Source organism: Physcomitrium patens, chromosome 2 (genome assembly GCF_059467195.1).
Source record: "Physcomitrium patens ecotype Gransden chromosome 2, ASM5946719v1, whole genome shotgun sequence".
Taxonomy (NCBI): domain Eukaryota; kingdom Viridiplantae; phylum Streptophyta; class Bryopsida; order Funariales; family Funariaceae; genus Physcomitrium; species Physcomitrium patens.
In genome coordinates this window covers 6,055,154-6,059,475 of record NC_143411.1, presented here as the reverse complement: position 1 = coordinate 6,059,475, position 4,322 = coordinate 6,055,154, and the positions used below count along the sequence as shown (strand labels likewise).

The following is a 4,322-nucleotide window of genomic DNA, read 5'->3' as shown; positions in this document are numbered from 1 at the left end:
CCTATTTTTAAGTAATCTCTTTAGAACAAATTAAAAACGGACACGCACGCACGCATGAACGTCAATGAAAGCCTTGAATGTCATGCGATATAACTCATTCTGAAGAACCTAGGAAAGAAAAATAGCTTATATGCCATCATAATTCAGCAAAAAACATCATAACATTTAACAATTATAACAATAATTCACATTGTATTTCTTACTGAGTTTTCTCTTCGAAAAATCTAATTTTTGCGGGAGAATCAAGTATATGGGTTAGTCGAAATGGAAACTTACTGTAATACCGGAGCAAGTTCTCATCGGGAAAGAGCATATCATTTCAACCACAGAAATAATTTCAAGAGTCGATACCTCATGTGTTCAACAAGGTTGTGCATTTCTCCTACTCTCTAGCAGAAGTTGAATATTTTCCAGCCAGGACACATGTGCGAAGCCTTTATTTGGCTGACTACAATTAGCTAACCGCCCTCCGCCGCGCCTAAAGCTGTCAGCACTCCAGATTATCTAGGACGCTATTTTAGAATGCATGTCACAATCTAATATTGAACCTGACGTGAAACTCCAGCAAGAATCGCCGCAACATGAGGCTACATTCGCATATAACACCTCTTTGCGCCTAGCTGTGATTGAGCCTACCACCTCCAGCACCGTTGTTGCTCGACTTGCTTGTCTTGGCCAATGTCTCTCTATGCCCCACATTGATCGAACCTACTGTCTCCTTCACCACCGTTGTCCCAGTTGCCCGTCGTAGCCAATACCTCATTGAAAGAGTTGACACCGTGATCTATCATCACGCACCATGACTAAGCTAGTTCTCTTCGTGACTCTCCTCCTCTTTTGTGCAGCTTTGGGTAATGCCCATGCTGCTGCATCTGCCCCAACACAGTCTGCGACGAAATCTGCACCAGCGCCGTCCCCGGCTTCCACCAAGAAGTCATCATCTTTCACGCTCAAGTACGTCGTCCACAACTTGGCGTTGAGGAGCATCATCTTCAAGGTAGAAGCGAACGCACAGAATCCAGCACATATGGTTGTTGCTCAGAAGACCTCGTGGACTGCGATCGGCCCCCTCACGATGACCCACAAGAACCTGGTTTCAAAGTTGACCGTCATTGTGAAGAACTATAAGGGCAAGGATATCGTGAAGACGTTGATCATCAATTTGCGACAGCGTTTCCGGTACAGTGAAATGGTGGGCCAGAAGCTGTTGGTAATTGAAGCTGTGGAGAGCTGGAGTTGGTTGAAGGGCAACTACATACTGATTAAAATCAACCACAAGCCTGAGCTTGAATTCAAGCTCTAGATCAGCAAGGTCTGTCGATATTCCACTCACAACATTCGTCGTTTTTGTTTTCTTTCGAAAAACTTGTGATTATATCCTATTCTGTTTTGGCTACTTCATGAATTGAACCTTCTTTTTCTGTTGGTTGCAGGATTTATTCTCGGTAGTTGCGATTGCATGTTACATTATGAAACATTCTCAGAACGTATGGAGGTCGCCATTCCTCGAACATTTGTCACAGTATCACCAGTTTAGGTTGAATCATGGGCAGTGTTGTGATTCCTATCTCCTGCTGAACCGACCGCAGCTCTTGCAGTAGCTTAGAGAATCTAGTTTTCGACCGCCTACTCCCTCCCGTGTCTTGTGGACACGAATCCATTATTTGTTTTGGCATTTTATGCAATTTGAATTTTTTGAAGATGCTCGCTGATTCTTTTTCAGAATTCCTTTTTCGGATTGAAATGAATTGTGGAGATCACTGCATTTTGGGTCCGCCTTGAAACTCTGGGTTAACCAACTAGACCAAGTGTGAGCTCCAAAGTTGGCATTGCTCGAACGTCAATGCTTGTTCAAGTTTATATTTTTGTTAATTTTTGAATGTCTGCACAGAACCGATCGTCGAGAGAGTTGACCAAATCTGAGCAATCCTCAATTCCCAGAACGACGGTTTTTGACAAACTCCTCAACCTACGAAAGAAAAGTGCGAAAATTATTCGGGTGTGCATCGTTACTGGTCTAGATTCAGAATTATCGCTACAACTGTGAACAAATGACAAAGACCTACACCGCAACTGCCCTCGCAGACACCACATACCATATTCTCCACATCCACGACTCCAAACAAATATGAACGGCAGAGATCGCCCTTCACAACAACAAACCAGATCTACACTGTTCCACCAGAGCTGTTGACATTCAAAGTAGAAGAGCTATTCGAGTTAGTTACTAGAGAACAAGCTGGCGATCCGATGCAAGCAAGCGGCAGAAAGAATCGTGGAACCTCGGGCATGTTGCATCCGGAGCTGCGCATGTGGCGCTGGAACCTGAGCGCCAAATCACTTCCGATCAACAAGCAATCACGAGCTAAAAGTGAGGCGATAGCCCGGACGCGCGGGATGTGAGCTAAAACACGACTCTCCCTCACCCCGATTGATTGTAGCCAGCCTGGTGCTAATGGATGGATCTCTACTTCTCGGATGCATTGTGTGCAGCAAGGATTGATCGATCGATCGATGCGAGCAAACATCGGCCTCGGCCACTACTTCCATCCCATCTTATCCCATCCTATCCCATCCCTCCCTCTCACGCTGCTGCTGCTGCGAAGCTTTTGGGTTGCGGCGTCGAAACCTTGAAGCTTCTTCGCTCGAAGCCAGTTCATGATCCTGGTGTACGTTTTAGAATAATAAATAGCGTGTGGCGTAGTTTTGGTGTGCATGCATGTTCATGGAAACTGTGTGCCTTTGCCTTTTTGTAAATGTACATCGAATTTGAAGACACTGGTTTGTATACTAGAAGGAAATATGAGTTTGGTTATTCAGAGAGTAATGTGATGAGTTTTTGATATTGAAGTAACCTTGTTGTTGCTGTGTTGTTGTTATTGTTGTTGTTTTAATATTATTATTTTCTTACAAATATTAGTAAGGTCTTGTTTAAAACATAGTTCTGATATTAGAAAAAGAGTATCAGAAGAAAAATGCAAGTTTTATTTTCATTTTTAATATAGTTTTTTTTTATTAAGTTGATAAGATTTTTGGAGGTTATTGTATAATAAATTGGTATGTTTTTATTTGATTATAATTCTACAATATGTTGTAGACTTACATGTTGTACAATATATTGTCTTGTGTTTTGCATTTTCTTCATCTATTCTTGTTATTTACATGTATTGCTTGATGAATTCTAAGTTAGAATGAAGGAGGTATTGGAAGTTAAAGTTAGTGCTTGGAATCTAAAGATAGTAAGTGATCCGATTTGCTAGTAGTTATGTTTTGAGCTATGTCTCAAGCAATTTGACAAGATTTTGGTTCAAAATTTTTAAAATTTATATTATTATATTATTAAGTTATATACAATTTTTTGTTGCATTTGAATTTTGGATTTTTGAGATATGAAGAAAATAGTACTTAGATGCTTGTAAATTGGGATTTAGAGCATCTACTACGATCTTTGAGATGCCAAATAATTAACAATAAATTTATAGTTCATTCTTTTTGTAATAAAGCTTAAGGATAAATGCTACATTATTTAGAAATTCAAAAAAAATTGAATAGTTGAATCAAGAGATATGAAATTTTAAAGTTTGGGAAGAAAAAAAAGAATCCTTTGTAGAAAAAAATGTTTTGAAAGGATTTTGCTATAATTCAAGTATTTTATGCAAAGTAAAGGGATCTTATATGCATTTATTGATTTTTTTTAAAATTTTTGATTCTTATTATTATTATTTTTTTTTATAAACATATATACATTAATTTGAGTATATATATATATATATATATATATATATATATATATATATACATATATACCTTAATTGAAATCATTGTATGTTTTTTCAATGAATTTATGATATTGAATATTATATAATATATATATTTTTAAACTTATCAATTCAAAATTAATAATTAATTTATTTGTGTAAATACTATTTTTTAAAAAATTGATATTTTAGCACATATCATTCAAATATAGAACATCAAATGCATTATAATTTTAATGTGACTAATATGAAAAATAAAAATAAAAAGTCAATGGTTTTCTTATTTATACAAATATATGTAAACAAAAAAAAATTCACAAAGAAAGAAAGAGGAGGCAAGGCAAAAGACAATTACTAAATTAGATTGTACTTTATTGTAAGTGAATGTGGCACTTTATGCATGTTGTTAATGCCATTATTTTCTAAATCCCAATTGGCTTCATACATTCTTGACATTTATCTTCTTCATTAGTCTATGGATTTATGCATGAATTATACACAAACTGATTGCAAATACATCTAATTCAAAGTGATTTAAATGCTAGTATGTAATAGAAATGTATA

At 36.9% G+C, this 4,322-nt stretch overlaps 1 protein-coding gene across 1 annotated transcript; it reads left to right on the top strand.

Moving 5' to 3' along the window:
* The first annotated feature begins 641 nt into the window (after window positions 1-641).
* On the top strand, window positions 642-1,725 carry LOC112295706 (uncharacterized). Its single transcript, XM_024547570.3, has 2 exons — window positions 642-1,312; window positions 1,434-1,725. Exon 1 carries the CDS (start codon window positions 800-802, stop codon window positions 1,301-1,303), a length of 504 nt encoding a protein of 167 aa, XP_024403338.1. The 5' UTR covers window positions 642-799; the 3' UTR covers window positions 1,304-1,312; window positions 1,434-1,725.
* Window positions 1,726-4,322: the final 2,597 nt, after the last annotated feature.

What these genes read in the sequence shown, in the direction of transcription:
- LOC112295706 (XM_024547570.3), top strand. Translation starts at nt 800, where the DNA reads ATGACTAAGCTAGTTCTCTTCGTGACTCTCCTCCTCTTTTGTGCAGCT.